The 19,153-nt window shown below is 42.6% G+C and overlaps 1 protein-coding gene across 6 annotated transcripts in view; it reads right to left on the reverse strand.

Moving 5' to 3' along the window:
- Positions 1 to 1,233: 1,233 nt before the first annotated feature.
- mgat5 (alpha-1,6-mannosylglycoprotein 6-beta-N-acetylglucosaminyltransferase) overlaps positions 1,234 to 19,153 on the reverse strand; it is a 107,614-nt gene continuing 89,694 nt past the window's right edge. For 5 of the 6 annotated variants that reach the window (XM_040051597.1, XM_040051596.1, XM_040051599.1 and 2 more), the window contains 6 exons: positions 16,013 to 16,162; positions 9,496 to 9,642; positions 9,268 to 9,384; positions 6,839 to 6,913; positions 5,910 to 6,067; positions 1,234 to 5,630 (listed from right to left, as the gene is read on the reverse strand). In XM_040051597.1, coding sequence (XP_039907531.1) covers positions 5,432 to 5,630; positions 5,910 to 6,067; positions 6,839 to 6,913; positions 9,268 to 9,384; positions 9,496 to 9,642; positions 16,013 to 16,162 — 846 coding nt within the window. In that variant the 3' untranslated portion in view covers positions 1,234 to 5,431. The remainder of the gene's footprint in view (positions 5,631 to 5,909; positions 6,068 to 6,838; positions 6,914 to 9,267; positions 9,385 to 9,495; positions 9,643 to 16,012; positions 16,163 to 19,153) is intronic. The other variant, XR_005698813.1, reaches the window with a different exon arrangement.

Here is a 19,153-nt window from a genome sequence, read left to right on the forward strand (position 1 = left end):
TGCAACCACCTCCTCTGACACAAAAGCAGCTGGATTATTAGTCTATTAATCACAGACTCAAGTGGGTTTTGTTTCGTGTACGCTGGAAGATCAACAGCTTCCGTTCCCTGTTTGTTTGCATTCACCCTAAATGGATCTAACGGGTTGCTGCTCTCTTTGAGTTTGAGGTGCTGAACTTTGGACAACAGCCGGTGGGTTCACGTGTTTCCTGTGTTTAAGAGGAGGACTCCAGCACCAGTGAAAATGAGGAGCAGGACTGGGAGTAGTTACTGGGGTCAGTTAGGGCCTTTGTAGCAGCTCTCCTTGTTACCACCTTTACACACGTGTTTGTTACCTACTGGCTGGTGAAATGAAAACAGTGTCTGTCCTGCACTCAGAGCTCACAGTCCTACAGACATACACTGTAGAGGCTGCCATACGGTTTTGGGTCAATGGCGACGCCCCAACAGGGAAATATTTGAATGAAATTCAATGCAGTGATGATTGTGGACATTAAGTGAGTCGCTGTTTATCAGGAGTCAACGTGTTTCCTCTCATATTGAAGCTGCTGTTTGGTTTTGGGCCATTTAGAAGGGTCGCAGCTACATTTTCAGGCAAAGTCCTTTTTGGTTTTAATTTAAAGAAGCTTTCACTTTCTAGCTGTCCTCCTCCTCCTCATCGTCGTATTGAAGGACTTACTTTGTACAATAGAGCTCCTCTCTATCCCAAAGCCTTAATTTTGCTCATAGGTGTTTGTGCAATTTGATCAGGGTTTTTTTTGTTAGTTTTCATATCTCCCACATTTTCCTCAGTCTGTGCTTGCTGCTGTGACCGTAACTGAATGTACACGCTGTGCTGTGATACTAGTTTTTATGAAAAATCTGTGACTGTGCTGTTTGGTTTTATTTATTTAAATACAAATAAGGGATCAATTCTGTTCCTGAGCTTGTGGAGATACATGTGTGCCTAAAATCGGTGTGAGAAACAAAACACGCAGATAACAGAAAATTATTTTGGGAGGCCATAATATTAAGAAAAGATCACAACAAAAATACAAACAGCTTGTAATCACTAATTTCCTGTCTTGGACATGTCGTAAACACCGAGAGACACATTTAACTCCATATCAGCTCGGTTTTCTTAAACTCTGTGATACAGAGTTTGAGGCGCTCCTCAGCCTGCTGACTGTACACTTCTTTGCTCGTGTAAATAATCTGTATAGCTGTAATGTAAAACCAGAGTCTGAGCCATTTGTCACAGAAAAAAGGTTTATTTAAAAATAAAGTTGTATCCCTCTTACTCGTCAAGAACAGTGAAAACAAAACCATTGCGTTACCCACTTTTCACTGCTGTTCTGGGGTTTCTGACTTTTAACTGAGAGCAAAACAAATCTTCATCCATGTTGGTGTGTGTGTAGCAGAGTTCATACAATGGAGACATTCAATGCTGAGGTCAAAACAGATGAGATACGCTGATTTATTCTGTCCAAACTTTGCTGATGGCTTGGCGCTCTGAGCAGATTCCTCCAGAAACCAAACATCCTATGATCTGATCAAAGATGTGCTCTGAACAAGCCCAGCTAACAGAAAAGAAATAAGGCTCTGGCTGCAGCAGAAGGGGTTTAGCTAATCATTTAAGCAGGCCTCAGAGTCATGGTTATTAAGAAGCGACTGTTAAGGGTTCAAAATATTTGCCTATTCGCTGAAAAAGGAATCGTGCTGGGTATCACTGTTGGTTTAGCACGAACTCAAGCATTCCCACCTTGGATATGTACGAGCTTTAAACGCTGGTGATATTCTACCTTTAAAAAATAAAAAAATAAATCATGACCAAGTTCCATAAAAAGACCAAAACCATCAATGAACAGTTTGCTCCAGCAACTCTCTTATGCATGTGCCGTTTAGTTTGACTCAGTCCCACCTGCTACTCTGTCCTCATGTTTTAAGAATGGCTGCTAAGCGCTACAGTCCAGTAATCATCCTGTGAGTCACTCAGTGCTTGTGTGCACTTGTCATCAAGTGTGAAATGTGGTCCTGGAGATACTAGTGAGACTATTTTGACGCCGTTTAAATGTGCATTAAAGATGAAGAACCACAGGTGCACGGTTGATTTAAACGATGTGTGTGATCACACTGGTCTAAACATTGACATATTCAGTGCTACTCAAATACAAGGCTTCACTTACAGCCCTGATTTTCTTTTTGAATTCTAAAAGAACCCAAAATGTCACCATCCAGACTGATCTATTAGCTGACAATCTTTTATTTTGAAAGTTACTTCAATTCAGTTTCAGTTATATAACCAAATCACAACAACAGTGACCTCAAGGTGCTACAACACAGAGAACCCCAACAACTTACCATGGGCAAGCATGGCCCCCCATGGGCAAGCACGGCCCCCCATGGGCAAGCATGACAAATGGCTCCTGGCTCGTCTTTCCTACTAGCAGGCTCGATAATGGTCAGATGTACTCTGACTCCTCTTGGACTTTCATTTCAAGTAGAAGTAAACAAGTACCAGCTGTGGTTTGACACAAACTGAGTCGTCTGCTTGATGACAGAGTCACTGGAGAGGCAGCTGATTATTGCTTCATTATTTATTGTAGAACAGCACATACTGTGACGTTTCACAATTCACTGATCAAACTGTAGGTATGCCTCCTTTTAAATGCATGCCCCTGAAACTGATTACTGGACTCCAGTTTTACATTTTTAACAGGAACCAATGTGGAAACTAGCGATTTGCACTAATGCACTGTTGGTTTTGGTTTTTTTATGGGATTTGTTTTGAAGCACCACCAGATGCTTTTCGTGAAAGTTTAAAAACCACTCTTTTTTTTTTCTTTCTTCAAGCTTGAAGCCACTTGTGTATCCATCACATGTGCTGCAGGTCACGTTTAGAAAGGACCAGACAACTATGAGTAATCAGTTTAAGGCATTCAAAATCAGACAACCCATTTATTCTACATGTGCTGTGATCATCTGATTCCTCTTATTACTGACTACTCAACTGGTTAATCGCATTACTATCACACATGTGAATCCACTGCCGAGCTTGACTGGTAAACATGATGAGCTGACACTGCTTTCTTTCTTTTTGACTTTAGTTCTGAAAAACAAAGAGCCTATCAGTTTTATCACTTTCCCAAATATCTTCATCAAAACAATCTTAAGATGTGGACAGCCAATTTAAATTTCTTAAAATGAATATAAATCAAAAAACAAACAAAAAAACCCAACTTGACTCTGATGTTGCAGAAGTAAACATGTATAACAGAGTAACGTCACCCTGCCACAAATAGCTCACCAACAGTCGTCAAACAAAAGCAGAACTGAAGTTAAACCACAAAAAGGCACGTCATGTTTTTTGAAACACTTAACTTGGCGGCAGATCAGTGACCTGCTTAACAGGGTAAGAAAAAAGAAGAAGAAAAAGGCGCCATTCAGACTGAACTGAAACATGTGCAAACAGAAACAACAGTGAAATGAAAGCAAAGCACAAAGTGTACGAGGCTCATTTCCCCACAAAACAAGCATGTTTGTCCACTACTGTCTGCCTTACAGAGAGCGCGATGAGAGTTACGTTTAGACTGGAAAGTTTAAACCAATCTTTGTGTCATTTAAGCTCTTTAAGGAATAAATAATCAAACATTTGATAAATTATTTTCTATACTATACTTTCTAGAATGATCACAAAGCAGCCAGACAGACACAGGCCTGGCTTAGGTACGTAAATCCATTTGAGACCAAATTCTGGTGCAAAATAAAAATGCTCCAATATTTTATTTTTGTTGCTTTTTTTGGTCTCATATCACAGCTGAAAGCAGGACAGCAGAAGACAAAGTCTCCTTCTCTTTATTCATACACCTAGAGACAAATATGCTTTTTTTAATTACATTTAAATTACCCTCCATAAATAAAAGTCAATAAAAAGGGAAACAAAAGAAAAGACACCCATCCTATAAATAAAAAAAGAAAAAGATTTCCAGCCGAACACAGCGATAAAGATCTGTATACAAAATAAATACAAAAGAAAACCTTTAAAACTCATATGAACAATATACAGTGTTACTAATATCATGTTAAACCTCTGATTAACTTAGTGCATTTTTTCCATTCACCACAAGAAATACAAATCTCATCTTTTTTTCCTTATTTATCTTTTTTTTAGCAAATAAACAGGCAAATTAAGATCCTAACGATTATCCAAAGAAAAGGAGATGCAAGGCGTAGCGCCCGCCGCGGAGCTCTTTGTTGACATGTCTGTGGTGCGTACAGTATGCTGCAAAGGATTTACAGCGGTCGTGTGGAAGATGGGAGACGAGTGTGAATCTGTGTTTTGTCTTTTTTTTTTTTCTTAGTCTTTTTTTAAAAACAGTTTACTACACAAAGACATGGACGTAAGGATTTTGTGTTTCTCTCCGAGTCTTCGGAACAACGTGTTGACAGTAAGGCTTCCCAGCCTTTTGTTGCAAGGTGTTACCGCTGCTACTTATGACGGCTATCGTCTACGACTCGACGTCACGACACAGAGAACGAGCGATGTCATTTTGGTGCGTGCCTAGTGCCGGATGGTGTGCTTAAAACAGGCAGACAAACAAAAAAAAATTACAATTCTCTACTGGCCTTTTGCAGAAACACTCACAGACACACACAGTCCCTCATCTTTACAACGTTTTAAAACACGTGTGCAACTTAAATGTATGAAAACTGAACACGACAGTCTTGAATTTCCTCTCTTTTAAGGGTGGGGGGGGGGTGGGGATGTGGTGAGGATGCGTCAGGAAACGATCGAAACTGCCAGGATAAAAATCTAGATTTCTACTTTTACTTGTCCAATCTAGTCTTTTTTGTTCAGAAGAGATGAATGGGTTGGTTACAGTGTAAATCTGATTACAGCCCACTGTGTTTGTGTGTGTTTCTATGTGTGTGTGTATGCTGGGGGATGTGGGCCTTCAGCGGTGCCGGTCCAGTGCAAACCTACCTAAAAATAACAGTTTCAGATTAGAGCAGGGGTGAGATGGACGGAAGGGTGGAGTGGAGGGGTGGAGGGTCACCGATATGTGCAGTCCACCTCATCTGCTGCGACTTCGTACGACTCCCTTTGTTGATTCAAGTAAATCCACGCCACTTCCAGGCCTCATAGCGCCACCTGCTGATGAAGGTGAGAGTTGGCAGATGCTCCGGTCAGCTGCAGGAGTGCTCCTCCTCCAGCTACCGGAGGAAAACAATAAATATGAAGAGCGAGCTCAGTCCTGTGATTGTTCTTTTTGTTCTGTTGTTGTCACAAAGGAGTCTGGTTTGTGTGTTTGATAGCTGCATGACTGCTCGGGAATGTGCGTCTCCCTCAACCACACTCCTTGAAGCTGCTGTACATCCGCCCACCACCGCCCCCTCCCCGATCACCGCAATCCCATCTGATTCCTGACCCTCTGTCAGCCTGGGTGCTGCTGCTATAGGCAGTCTTTGCACAGTGCCACCTGGCCCTTCATGTAGTCACGGCAGGGACAGATGCGCTGCAGTGTCGAGTGGGCGCCGGCGCAGCTGAACAGCAGCAGGTCCGACTGGAAGATGCAGTGATGGCGAGTCTCACTGTATGCGGGCACAACGGTGTCGGCGCTCGACTCCACCGTTTGACAGTCCATGCCAAACCTGACGGAGAGACGGAACGCTTTAGATTTTATTTTTCAACACTTTTTTTAATGTGAAGGAGAGACAAGAAGAGAAAACACATGCACACACTGGTGTCTTTGAGCTGCAGGCTTGAGAATCCATTTTTCTTCTGTAACTAAACTCAGCCCACTAGTGGTCATAACTATAACTGCAGGTTTCAGCAGCTCATCAGAGAATGATAAATGCTCACATGAGCTTAAGCCTGTGTCGTGCTACCACCTGGTGGCCACTAATATTGAGACAAAGTATGTGTCCCACCTGGCCAGGTCTTTGTCCTTGTTAAGGTGCTGGAAGAAGGAGGGCTCACAGATGAGCTGCTCCTCCTGACAGACCTGCTTGCAGGAGTGCCCGGGCTCTGCCAGCTTCACTTGCAGGGCGCTGAGGGGAGGCCACATAACCTGACCGTGACAGAAGTCCTGAGGACACAACATGATGTTAAACAACAGGAGTGCAAAAAGGAGGAAAAAAGAAAAGGAAAAAAAACCCCGTAACTCTGTAATGCTTTATGTAAAGAAAGTAAAAATAAGTTAGCTCTGCCGCTCTTTAAACTAACTTTCATATAATTGGTTGCCACATGCAAGCAGAAGGTTTAAACGGGAGGTGGGCGGGGCTTCTGTGCTCGGAGATTACAGAGATCCAAGAGCTTAAAAGCTGACAGAAATGAAACGTGTAGTATTCTTTGTACACGTGCCGACCTCATTATTTAAAAAACATGTCCGTCTTTAATATGATCTTCCAACACTGTAACACAATATGACAGAAAATAAGAGCCAAATTAATCTGAATAAAAGCAATTTGTTGGCATGTTATACCTTTAATTTGAAGATAACAGGAAATGATCAAGGAGATGAAAGAAAGGTGTTGGCATACCTGTCAAACTCCATTAAATTCATTTTTATTGTAGATTTTGTTCATTTCATGGGATGTTTTGATCGCTCTTATAGCTTCTACTTCCTCTCATATTTCATTTTGCTTTGATGTCTACTTGCTGTAAATGCTTATGTTGAGTTATTTCGACAGGCTTTAATCTTTGAATTTTAATCAGCAGCAGCTGAACTTTTGAAAATCTGTACGGCCCTGGGGACGCCAACCACAGCTGAGGGTGGCATGAATTAAAGCCCGACATGGTTTCATTCTGACTTGTGTGCACGTGGAAAAGATGGAGAGGCGCTCTGCAGAGGCAGTACCTGGTTCTCGATGAAGGCGTTCACTCTCTGCAGCATCCCCTCGCAGGTGAACTCATAGGGCAGGTAGGGCTCAATCTGAATAACACAAAACACAGACTGTTAAAACACGTGCAGGGTGAGGGAGCTTGTAAACTCTTGTGCTCGACAGTGTTTCTATATGACGCTCAGAGAGCTCCTCCCGGTGAAGCGTTAGCTTGCTGTCTGATCTTTGCGCCGCTGAAGGAAACTTCAAACGGGGGACGACCAACAACTGCAGCCTTTGTTGCTGAACTGAGTCGCTCCGTGCTCCCTCTGAGCTTTTGGCTGCTGGGAGGAAGCAAGGATGAGGAGAGGGGAAGGGAGGGGGGGAGCAGGAGGAGAGCCGGAGCCTGGTAGGCTGCGTCTCGCCACGGATCACGGAGCATATGAGGCTCTGTGGGCTCGTCCAGTGAACACAGGCATTGTTCTGACCAGCTCGGCGGAGTACAACAACACAACGAGGTCCCGAGTCCAGTTTTAAATATGCATGGGCCCGGACCAGGAGACGGAACACGATATCTCCATCAATCCTCCTGCGGCTCCAACAAGGTTTTCCTTAACAACTAACCAGCCAGGACGCCATTTACACAATCACACCCTCTTTTTTGCTCCATGTTAAGACATGTGAGGCACACTTGCTTTTTAACTTAGAAGAAGAAGATTTGAAGATTTGAATTTTTCAGATTCATTCACTGCAGCTCATCATATAAGAAATCTATGAAAGCAGCTGTCCACATTTTTATTCAGTAAACAAATTCATTCCCTCTTCACACCAAATACTACAGCAAAGGGAATGGAGGCAATAACGTTAATAAAAAAAAGCTCACTCACACTCTTTTCAAGTCCAGCCACAAGTTCTCGATCAGACTGAGATCTGGGCCAATCCAGAACATTCACCTTGTTGTCTGTGGATCATTTCTCTGCTTTGGTGCATATTTGTCTGCATTCATGTCCTTCTCTGCCTTTACAGGCCTTCCAGGGCTCGCTGCTGATAAGCACCCCCAGAGCATGATGCTGCCTCCACCATGCTTCACAGCGGAGATGGTGTATTTGTGGGGATGTCCATTAGATTAGATGCTACAGCATCTAGTCTAATGGACAACAAGCTCAAATTCTGTCTCATCAGGCCAAAGAACCTCAACTGGACAAATCATCCCAGCAGTTGGAAATCTTTTTGTAACCATGTCCTGACTTTTACTTTTCAATCTGTTCTCTGAGTGGCTTAGAGCACACTTTTGTCCTCATGTTGCAATTGTAGCAGGAATACTAAAAAAGAGACTGGACCTCCCAGACACAGGAGGTTTTATGTTACAATCACTTGACACATCAACACAGGTCCATTTCACTAACAGTGACACTGCTGGAATCAATCATGTTTATGTAGAGCAGCAAGAAGGTCTGTACAACAAACAAGTGTACACTGAAGCTCATTTAACTTTTTTATTCATTAACCCCCAACCGGTCGCGGCAGATGGCCCCACCCCTCCCTGAGCCTGGTTCTGCTGGAGGTTTCTTCCTGTTAAAAAGGAGTTTTTCCTTCCCACTGTCGCTAAAGCGCTTACTCATAGGGGGTCATATGATTATTGGGTTTTTTTTAAATTTTCTTGTATTACAATATGGTCCTTGAATGTAAAGCACCTTGAAGCAACTGTTGTTGTGGTTTGGTGCTATATATTAGAACCACCACCATTTAGAACATTCACTATATATGGAAATTTCCCTGGAGGTGTATTGTGGAAAAAGTGGTGATGCTTAAGAGAGAAGACTGGCAGCTTAAAAAAAAAAGCACAAGAATTTCACAAGTGAAGAAATTGAAAGAATAGTGTCAGAGGATGAAGCTGGAAAAAGCACACCTTTGGGAAGTGCCTGCGCTGCAATACAGATCAGGTGAATGTTGTGTCCTCTGAGATTCAGACAGCGGCTCGGATGGAGAAAAAAAAAGAGAAAAGGTCTGACATTTAACTTGATAAGGGGGGTAAAAAAAAAGAGTAACTGAAAGAAAAAATAAAGAAGGAAGCAGGTTGAGAAGAAGGCGCGTCAGATCTGTCAGCTCATGATGAGAGACTCACTGCAATTACTGACTGAACACCCAGGAGCCAGACACTGGCAAGAAATGAAGGTGAAAAGTGCTGAAACCCAGTGAGGATGAAAGGGGCATAAAAGGGAATTTGAAGATGACTTGTTGTGTTTGTATTTAAGTTCATTTAAGGTATTAAAGTCTGTCAGTTAAAGCTTGCTGAATGTGCAGTGAATTTAGTTAAAAGATGTTTGCAGCTATGCAGCAGTAGGGCCGAAAGCTTGTGTGTCTGTACAGCACCTAAGGGGCTTCTGCCCTTGTTGTAGAAACAAATATGCAATAACATTTGTGAAATTGCACCAAATTTTAGCGTCTTTCAGTCGCCCGCGGTTACCTTTTGGCTGAGGATGGAGCGGATGGCCCTCTCTACTTCGGCAGAATTCTCGATATCCACCGTCCACACGTGGGGCCGACCGATGTACACCTCGGCGTATGGGTGCTGAGAGGTCAGCTGCAGGCAGCAAAGCAGAAATGAGAGGGGTGGGGGGGAGGGGTTAGGAAAATCAAACGATTTAAAAGTTATGGGTCGAGCTGCGGGGGACAAATCCCGCACTCCTCTCACCTCTCTCAGGGTGGGTTTGCCCTTGAAGAAGTCTGTGTTTTTGCTGCTCTTCGAAGGGTTGAACTTGGGGTTGAGGAAGGCACAGCCGTTGGCAATGGCCTCCAGGGGGGCAGGACCCTCGTACGGGAAGGAAAGACCCACAAACAGCTGCAGAGGAGAGAACACACACGGCTGTCAGGCTCCATAGGCTGGATATTAACAGACACAAGTCAGTAAGGAGGAGGCATGTGTGAACAGCAGTGTGCAGGTCCTGAAATAAGCACAACTAAAGGTGCCGGTGGGAGGAGGCAGAGGGGCGCCGAAGTTTACTGGCTGTGTTGAGGAGTCGCCAATAGCGCCTTGTAGAAACAAATCTCCCCTGTTATCAGCACAAATTGTGACGGAGGCAGCACATTTTCACCATGAAACAAGGGAGGGAAAACAAGCCCGATAATATGAAGACATCACTTTTACGTTTACTCCTCCCACGGGGCTGAAGGAGTTTGATATCTTAGGCGTGGAGGTACATAATAGCTCAGCAATCAAATCAGATAGTAAACGATCATGGAAACTGGCAAAGACACCTTAGAACCGCCTTTCAGCTCTGAAATGACTCATTTAAACCAACGTTTATGTCTTTTAGGTGTTTCTTCGGCTTGTTTGGCACCACATTAGCCATTACTAACACAGACATACGTAATTTTTCTACTCAAACCTCTAAGCCTGGTTCTGCTGGAGGTTTCTTTCTGTTAAAAAAGTGGTTTTCCTTCCTGCTGTCGCCATGTGCTTGCTCAAAGGGGGCCGTCTGACAATTTTCCACCACCATGTAGTAAACATGTAGTTTTCCATATTAAACAAAAAAAGAAGGCTCTGTACAAGGAACGAGTGGCTTCTCAGCACTGAAAGTAAAACTGTGACATTCCACAAAACCTGACGGCCGACCGGGACTCTGGAAGTTTCTGGGTGTTTATGCTACGGTATAGTGTCTCCACTGTTTGTGCTTAGCCAGAATCCCAAACATTTATTTCAGTAAACAGTGAAAACGGGTGGAGGGTTCTAGAAGCAATTTTTCTTCTCCTGAGTGGAAAGAAAGCAAATATTTGTGGAGCTCGCCTGCATGAGTAGTGAGACAGCAATCGAGAAACTGAGAGGGGAGGCCGGGTGCCAACTGAGTGGCTTATTGAGTGGAGCCAGCTGGCTGACACAATGGCTTATCTGTGTGTTTGAGTCGGTGTTACATACACACGCTTTCTTTAAGTGCACAATGCAGCGCTGTGTCATGAGGTATGCCTGTAGTCACATGAATAATCAGACCTGTGGAGTGAATTCTGCTCTTTCAGCTGTGAGTGTTACTGAAATATTTCTGCCAACAGGTGGCAGCAAAGCACGTGGGTTCTTTAATCGCATGTATGCAAAGGCTCCTGGAAGCTGCAAACCATTCAGCTGGTACTTGTAGGGAGAGGACACAGAGGGGGAGAAGAGCTGAGATAAACACACTGAATAACTCAGGTGGGAGTTTATGACTAATGCTTGCAAATTGATTGTAGCTAGATGTGAATGGATTGTGGATGGGAGTTTATAGCACTGACCCACAATCTCATCATTAGTTTACAACGGCTCTGGAGTCCCGTGGTCATGGACAGGCTGACTTCAACACCATGCAGCTCTCCACATGAAAGCTGCTATCGATTTGGACCCCTGAGGAAACATCCTGCCTTACTCATGCAAAGGACACACACCTACGACACGAGAAGATTTCATTTCTGCTCTCATCGCTCAGCTTTAAAGTCGAGGGATGCAACTAATGATTATCTGCAGAACATCTGAAGGAAAAAAGTAGCATCAGTGCTAACAGTCAAATATGCATGAGGGCAATGCGGGAGTCTGTAACAACAACTGTACAAAATATACAATTATTGTAAAAATAATCAACAGAAATCAATCACATTTTACCATGAGTACTTTCTTACTTAATAGAAATGATTGCTCAGTAACTATGCACTCATGATAAAATATTGATATTGAATGGATAAAATCTGATTGATTTCTGTTGATTTTTTTACAATAATTGTGTATTTTTTGTGTGTGTATGCTGTTAATGAAAAATGTGTTTTTGTTGTGTGAACATCCTGTAGTGTAATCACTGGAGCCTCAAAACGTTGCCTTTAAGCAACCTGACTACATGTAAATGTTCTGTAAACGCAAGTACATTCAAAAACTTTAGATTCAACTAGAATCTGGTCAAATTTAATGGATTTCATTGGTATACATATGCATATTTTCCTTAAATAAATAAACCTTGGATTTTATATATGTCAGCTGCATTTTACTAAAAATATTAATGAGGGCCAAGAATAGTTTTTTTTAAATACCAGTAGCCGTCTCTGAAAGCACTTAAATGTTGTAGGGAAGAACAGCAGTTACTGTAGTACAAGTTACCTGTAGTTATTAAATATCAAAGATCACTTCCTTTACCAGTTTTTTTTTTTTTTGGCTTGTTTGTTTTAAACACTTTCAGAAGAAGCAGCATAAACGCCCTCAGGGTTTTTTGCAAGCCTTGACAAAATGATCAGAAAAACAGTTTGAACGGGTGAGTGAAAGTGAGACTGTGCATATAAGAAGTTATATAGATATGAAAATATCATGTATCACCTTGCAGATGTGGTTTGAGGGTGGAGGGAGGGGATTTTTTTTTTTTTTACTAATAAATGTGACGCGCTCACACACTAAAAGTTAAACTCTTATGATCAAATAAATGTTCTACTCTTGGAATTTAGTCAGGAATTAAAGTATCTGCTCTCTTTGACATCACACAGAAACATAGTGGATGAAATGGAGACTAACGGACACTTTAGATCAGCCTGAGCTTTCGGCTAACACCTTTATGCACTGAGCACATTGAAGATTTTTGATGCAAATTTGTCGTATAACATCGAAACAGTTGCGATTTTGCTAAAGTTTTGCCAAAATCCACCCAAAAATGCACTATGATTAAACTGGAGTCAACATCAAGCGATGGTGAGCTGGTCCTGATGCTTCTAAACACTAATCTGGCTCAAGAGTTGGGAGTTCGCCTTGTAATCGGAAGGTTGCCGGTTCGAGCCCCGGCTCGGACAGTCTCGGTCGTTGTGTCCTTGGGCAAGACACTTCACCTACCGCCTACTGGTGTTGGCCAGAAGGGCCGATGGTGCGATATGGCAGCCTCGCTTCTGTCAGTCTGCAGCTGTGGCTACAACTGTAGCTTGCCTCCACCAGTGTGTGAATGGGTAGATGACTGGGTGTGTAAAGCACTTTGGGGTCCTCAGGAGACGGCGACAGTAGGGAGAATTTCATAGTTTGATCCAGGAGTTGATGCTGTCTCGCACGCTTTCGTACGAATTTCAGGATATTCGTCTGTGGGGCAGTTTGAACTCTTGCTGGCAGAGTAGGGATCACATCCGAGGTGATCAATTCAGAGAGATTGGGTCAGTCATTCGACTCGAAGCTGCGTCTAGCTGTGTGTCTGAGGTGAAACAGTATTATTCTACCATCTTTATATCACTGTATATTCATTGTATATTCAGTATTGTTGGTGGTCTGATTGGTCAGATCGGTTAATTTGCATAAAAAACAAAATCAGAAAAATACAAGAGGTGAAATTTGTCCGTGGAAACCAAAGTGCTCTATAAATGATATTTTATGTGTTCTTCTTTACATTACGGTGTCTGTCAAATGTCAGACATCACCTGAACTTTCCAACATTATCTCGTGCAACAATAGCGTCTTAGTTCTTAGCCACAGTAGCAGCAGGTGTTTTGCATTTCTGATTATTTCGACTGTCTTTCCCTGGAACAGTGAGCAGCTATTAGCCAAAAGACCTGAACACTCACAGGTGCTACAACTTCCACAATCTCTTAGTAACTTGCAGAACTCAACGCCAGATCAAGATCATATACAAAGGAGAAGAAGCTGCTATCTGCACCTTTGTCTAGCATGTAAATTTAAGCTAACGAGGTATCTGGAGTGAAAGTTGTCATGCAAAACGTGCTGGAACAACATCAGATTTCTGCCGTTGCCACGCAGGGCTTAAAAACACGGTGGCTTCTGAGTGTAATGACCCAGCGAGTTAATTAGGCTGTTTGTTCATGATATTTCTAATCCCAGCACCTGCCATGGGATGTTTGAGTTTTCCCTTTATGCTGATTACAGCGGCATTAACGGTGGAGCAAGACAAACACCATTACCATACTAACACCATTTCTTATTTTGCACACACTGCATACAGTAGCATAAATTGGTTGTTGAAAGCACGGTGTGTGCAGAAGGTGGAAAAACAGAAGCAAGAGAATCTAACAGGTTGAGTTAGACAGGCCTGTGAGACGGATGTGAGAAGGCAGAGAGAAAAACATCAAAAACCTCTGACTCTGTCAGTCTGCAACATGACGCAGCAACGTTTTGCTGCATGTCAGCGGTTTGATCATCCACGCTATTCACCTGATAGAGCGCAGCACGTCACAGTTTATTTCAGGGAATTTGGAGCTTGAACAACCTTCCCCCTTCCTTCAAATGTCACAAGGCAACATATTCGCAAAAGCGCCTCAACGCGGGAGCACTTTTAAAGCTAAACCTCACGAGGCCAATTAGCTGAGGCAGTCTGCTCGCAGGTAAGAGTAAATGTGTTGTTTAAGTGACGAAAGGACGAGTGCCTATAACGCCCCTTGTTTTGCTCGTAAACTCTTAAACAAGAATGCCGGAGAAATGTCTGGTTTTGTGCGATTTAATTGGCCGTTCCCCGATGGGTTTCCAGCCAGGAACGCATGTAATGAGAAGATATGGAGGTTTATATTATATCCTGGTTCTGTTGTGTGTTTACCTGCCAGACTTTGCTAATAAAGCTCTCGCTCCAGCAAATCATAATTCACTGCACTGTTGGTGGAGCGTTGTTTGCCTTCAGTCTTTAATGATCCGCTCCACTGCAGAATGCATCTTTGTCTTTCTGTGCCTCGGTGCCTCGAACATCACCGGATCCTTGGTTTCAGGTGCTCAGGACAGAATCACTAATGTTTTATGGCTAAAGCAACTCTGCAGCTCTGCTAAGGTCAAAGAGGTTTAGATATATATCCATCTTTTTTTCTATAACTGACTGTATCGTGAGCTGTGGCCGTCTCGCTCTGATGTCCCTCCCTTGCCTGAAAGTATCTAGTTTCAGAGGCTAAAGAAAATCGAAGCCTCCCCTCACCTCATTTTTTCCTGAAAGGGATGAAGACTGAAGCCAGAGAGATTCTTAGCTGAATTTGTGCCAGTTTGCACCTCCAGTGGATGTTGCTGTCAGCTATGTGAGGATCTTGTCATTTTCATTCTGTAGCTCTTTAGAAGTTTGCAGCTCGGTGGGAATTTTTTGGATACGTTTTCAAAGTGGGTCCACAGACCGTTCAGAACACATCCCCACATGACCGTGCAGTCTTAGCAAAACCATGACAGGTCATGGCAGACCTCACAGGAAATCGATTTCTGCTTCTTCTCCTTGTATTTCTGTTCTGTGTGGCAGTTATGGACACTATCAGGGTTTAGGCTCAAGTGAGAAGCAGTGTCCTGACCTTTAGCAGACTTCTAGGGCAACAGGTATGTTTGTGTAATGAATGTGTCCCAAGATAAATCAATCCGGTGGTAAAACTGTCTAGTTTAAAACATAGATTGTATATCAAAGATGAACCTGCACAAAGCTGCAATAACTCTAATAATGTTTAACTTAGCCTTGAAAGAACTAAAGCGGACAGCTAATTATAGATATAAAGCAACTGCTTTTACAACAAGAGGGGACTGCAGCTTCTGGGAATTATTTATTATTTTTACCTACAAGTGTTTGTTTTAATAGGTGTAAAACAAAGTGTTGTATGTTTAGCAGCCTTGCATACATTCGTAAAAACCTAGAAACCTGCCTCTCATACGTCACTGCGTCTGAAGAGCTTGCTCTACACAACACATTGCCATGTAGTTGTCTTTGTCAGTGCGAGTGGTTGGAGTAGTGAGAGGAAGGGACAAGTCATGACCTGAATGGGGAAGTACCTCTGTGAACGGCCAGGCTCAGAGAAAGCACAGCCACTTGGCTCAAGGCTCTTTCAGAAGAAGACCTCTATTCACATAAAGACATTTTTTCCACCCAAACCTCCAATAAGTCTCAGAAGAATCACATATTTACTCCAACTTGCCTGTAGACTTATTTTTGTAGCACTGATATGTGCTTCAATATTTCTTTTTTCAATTTCTTTTGACAAGCAGACTAAATATAAAGCAAGAAGAAAAACATTCAGAGGTGATTTTGTAGTCACGGCGCATCAAAAAGTCCAAGGTTAGTTAAAAAAGATACAGAGTTTCTTCGATATACTGCAGGTAAGCCTCGCTACAATTTCTTCATTATTTAAAAAAATGTCAGTGTGGCAAAGTGTGGGAGTTGATCTGTGGCTTTTACAGCCACCTAGTAAGAACTGCAGCCATGTACTTTTATTTCCCTCAAGGCTCATTTTTCCATGTTAGACAATTTAAAGTGAGGATCTCTCACCTTCGTTTCTCTCAGGAGGAACTGAAGGTCTCGGCCGCTAAGGATGCCGTGGTTCTTAACGTAGCCCGGGAGGTGCACGGTGCTGGTGCCGTGTACTGTGCCGTGAACCTCCATGTAGCTGTGAATGATGTCCAGGTACTTCTTCTTGTCCTAAAAAACAAATGGGGAGGGAAATGAAGCAGATCAATTTAAATTAGGTTCAAAGCAGCATTCAAACGTCAACCTTTTTAGGTTAAACTGGTATAATCTAGAAACAAACTCTCCTGCTATGAAGCTCTTTGAATAGCAATTTCTGTTTGAGGGGATCAGTATCAGTATTTCATTTCGTGTCCTGGTGAACTTTTGTTCAGGCTACTCGACAGACCATCTGGCTTGAGTGGTGGGCTCAGCTAAAAATAGCACTGTAAAAGGAGCATCAGTGCACACAGTATCTGTTGTTAGTAAAGTCTACCTGATCTGTTATGCTCCTAAAGAAGAAGACCCAAAACCAAGTAATCCTGCTACTTTTACACTTAAAGTCATGCCTGGCCTGTTTCTACTGCACAGGAATGCTGACAAACTGATTATCAGGTCAAATGTGAAACATGGATAGAAAAACAATCTAATCTAATTTAAAGGGGCGTCTACTGATAACAGACAAACACAGTTTCCCTGTGTTTTTGCCAGTGTTGTTACTTTTTTTTTCTTTTTAGCAATTTTACAATGGGGGAAAGGAGTTTTAAAGACAAACAGCTACAGCTATCCAATTGCATTGTGGTAAATGTAGGACAATTTTTTGATTTTAACTTGAGACAAATACTAGGCACTGCAAGTTGAGATATGTCAGCTCCTTTTTCGGTAATTAGTTAAGCAACTTGCAGCCATACTTGCAGATGTTAAAGCTGGCCTGAACTGCAGATTCTCCACACTGGAACGAGGTTTAACTGTTTGGTTGGCGACATTTCACACCTGTTATTTTGAATCAAACAGACAGCACAAAGAGTTTGCGGTTTGGAGGTATTTCACACAGGTTTGAAGAGAGGACGGATATGACAGGAAGCAGTGCCGCCTCACAATAAACAGCATTCAAAGCGGTTTTCACTCTCTGTGTTTATACATTACTTTGCATTTAATCAGTTACTATTCACCACTGCCTCTCTTCGGAGCCTCTTCATGTTAAAAGGGAGTTTTTCCTTCCCAGTGTAGCCAAGTGCTTGTTTGGGGGTGGGGGGTTGTCTGATTGTTAGGGTTTTCTCTGGACTACTGCAGGCTCTTTACCTTTCAGTGTAAAGCATACGGTTGCTGTGATTCAGTGCTACATTAATAAAACTGAACTGAATTTTCTCAGTTCATTCAGAGCAATAGAAGTCTACCAGCTGACATCAGATGCATGCCTCTCTACAAACTAATGTCAAGTAGAGGGACATGCAGCCCACAAAGGTGTCGTGGTAGATCATCCCTAAGCCTTGTTAAAGATCTCTTCCTGTTAAAAAGGAAGCTCTTCCTCCCAACTGTCACTAAGCCACATCAGATTGTTGTTTGCAGATTTAGATATGCAAAAGGTGTCAAAAGGACATGTGTTAGCTAATGATGAACAGAAGACACGGCAACATGTGGATTAGAAAAATGGGCTCTTTAAAAACTCCCAGTCAAAAATTTTCTGGACTTGCTTTTGACATGGTTCTGCACATTATTCCTTATTTAGGCTATCATATTTAAGTTTCTCCCACAGAGAAACCCGCAGCAGGTGTTCGACTTTTAAAAACAAGGACATAACTGTTGTATAACCCAGCAACACTCGAACATAAAATGCTGAACTGAAGTGCAAAATATGTTTTTAACTGTATCCTGTGCCTTCTAAGCACTGAGCCCTGTGGGAGCGGGGTACAGTGCAGCTGAGCGCTCTTAAGGTAGAACCCTTCAGGGAGGCAGTAAGATGAAAGCTGCCACTCTTCTCCATCGTGATGTGAAGCCACAATTACCAGTATGTGTGCGTACACACACACACACACACACACACACACACACACACACACACACACACACACACACACACACACACACACACACACACACACACACACACACACACTTCTATAATGGAACATTATTGATTACAAGAGCTTTAACACTCATAGAGAGGCAAGGCTTCACTGTTGTTAAAAGTATAAATCAGATATCCTACACACGAGCCTGCCTTTGAATCTGTTCTACCTCCAGGATCTGTTCCTGCTCCGTGCTGTTGTGTGTGTGTGTCTCCCACAGTACTTCCTTTTGGGGGTTAAATTTCAGGTAGTCGCTCGTCAGGGTCCCTGGAGGCCTGGCTATCAGATGCCTCCAGCCAGCCTGCTGTAACTAAAGCAGCCTGTGTGTGTGTGTGTGTGTGTGTGTGTGTGTGTGTGTGTGTGTGTGTGTGTGTGTGTGTGTGTGTGTGTGTGTGTGTGTGAGATGAAGTCCTAATTAGAAGGTGAAATCACTATCCTGTAATCTCCTCACTCAGGAGGGCTGAGCCAGGATTTGTGTGCGTGCCTGTGTGAGTGTGAGAGGGAGTGAGTGAGAAGGTTTTTACTAATCAAGGTTACTGGTAGGTATCTGAAGAGAAAGCAGAACATCGCGTTTAAAATCTAACGCGATGCTGCTGGAGCTCAGAAGACACTAAGGAAAAAAAGACAAACAAATAAACTGCTGGTCTATAATTCTGATATTTTACAAGTTTGTCTTATTTAAAGCAATAACCGAAATACGTCTAATGCAGTCTGGTGATTCACATCAATATTTTAATTGTGTACATATGCAACATATTTTTTACTTTTACATCAGTTTATGGTGCACTGACTGACTAAAAGAGCTAGGATTACTTTAAAAGCAGAGTTTTTGATGTTATGTTCATAAACTAATACTCTGAATATTACTGCAGTCGGTTGGCAGTCACGTCTTTTTTTATGACCAACAAACCCTATAATAAAAAAACGACTCTTGCAACTTTTACACAACAGCAAGACTGTAAAACACAATAAAATTCAAAAAACCCTCAAATGCACCAAGTGTCACAGTGTGTTCAGCAAGTCAATGTGCAACAGTGATAGCTCCTGCGTGACTAAATCATGGTTTAACTGTCTGTATGAACTGTGAAACCAAAGCTAACTGCCTTAACCGTGCATT

Source organism: Simochromis diagramma, unplaced genomic scaffold, assembly GCF_900408965.1.
Source record: "Simochromis diagramma unplaced genomic scaffold, fSimDia1.1 OVJJ01000107.1, whole genome shotgun sequence".
NCBI classification, from domain to species: domain Eukaryota; kingdom Metazoa; phylum Chordata; class Actinopteri; order Cichliformes; family Cichlidae; genus Simochromis; species Simochromis diagramma.